This window comes from Chaetura pelagica, unplaced genomic scaffold, assembly GCF_000747805.2.
Source record: "Chaetura pelagica isolate M959 unplaced genomic scaffold, ChaPel_1.0 scaffold17, whole genome shotgun sequence".
Taxonomy (NCBI): Eukaryota; Metazoa; Chordata; class Aves; order Apodiformes; family Apodidae; genus Chaetura; species Chaetura pelagica.
In genome coordinates this window covers 12,656,505-12,656,916 of record NW_009970726.1, presented here as the reverse complement: position 1 = coordinate 12,656,916, position 412 = coordinate 12,656,505, and the positions used below count along the sequence as shown (strand labels likewise).

Genomic DNA, 412 nt, shown 5'->3' with positions numbered 1-412 from the left:
CGGCCCTGGTCATGCCCCTCGGCTTGGTACGCGAGTTGTCCGGGCGGCGGTGGCGGCTGGGCCGGTTGCTGTGCCAGGTGTGGATCTCCTTTGACGTGCTGTGCTGCACTGCCAGCATCTGGAACGTCACGGCCATCGCCCTGGACCGCTACTGGTCCATCACCCGCCACCTGGAGTACACGCTCCGCACCCGTCGGCGGATCTCCAACATCATGATCGCCCTCACCTGGGCGCTCTCTGCCTTCATCTCCTTGGCCCCGCTGCTCTTTGGCTGGGGAGAGACTTACTCAGAGGACAGTGAGGAGTGCCAAGTCAGCCAGGAGCCTTCCTACACCATCTTCTCCACCTTTGGGGCCTTCTACCTGCCCCTTTGTGTGGTGCTCTTTGTGTACTGGAAGATCTACAAGGCCGC

At 62.4% G+C, this 412-nt stretch overlaps 1 protein-coding gene across 1 annotated transcript in view; it reads left to right on the top strand.

The window, feature by feature from the left end:
* HTR5A (5-hydroxytryptamine (serotonin) receptor 5A, G protein-coupled) overlaps window positions 1-412 on the top strand; it is a 7,033-nt gene that overhangs the window by 5,252 nt on the left and 1,369 nt on the right. Inside the window, exon 2 of the mRNA XM_010007059.1 lies at window positions 1-412. This exon is cut by the window's right edge and continues 91 nt beyond it. Coding sequence (XP_010005361.1) covers window positions 1-412 — 412 coding nt within the window.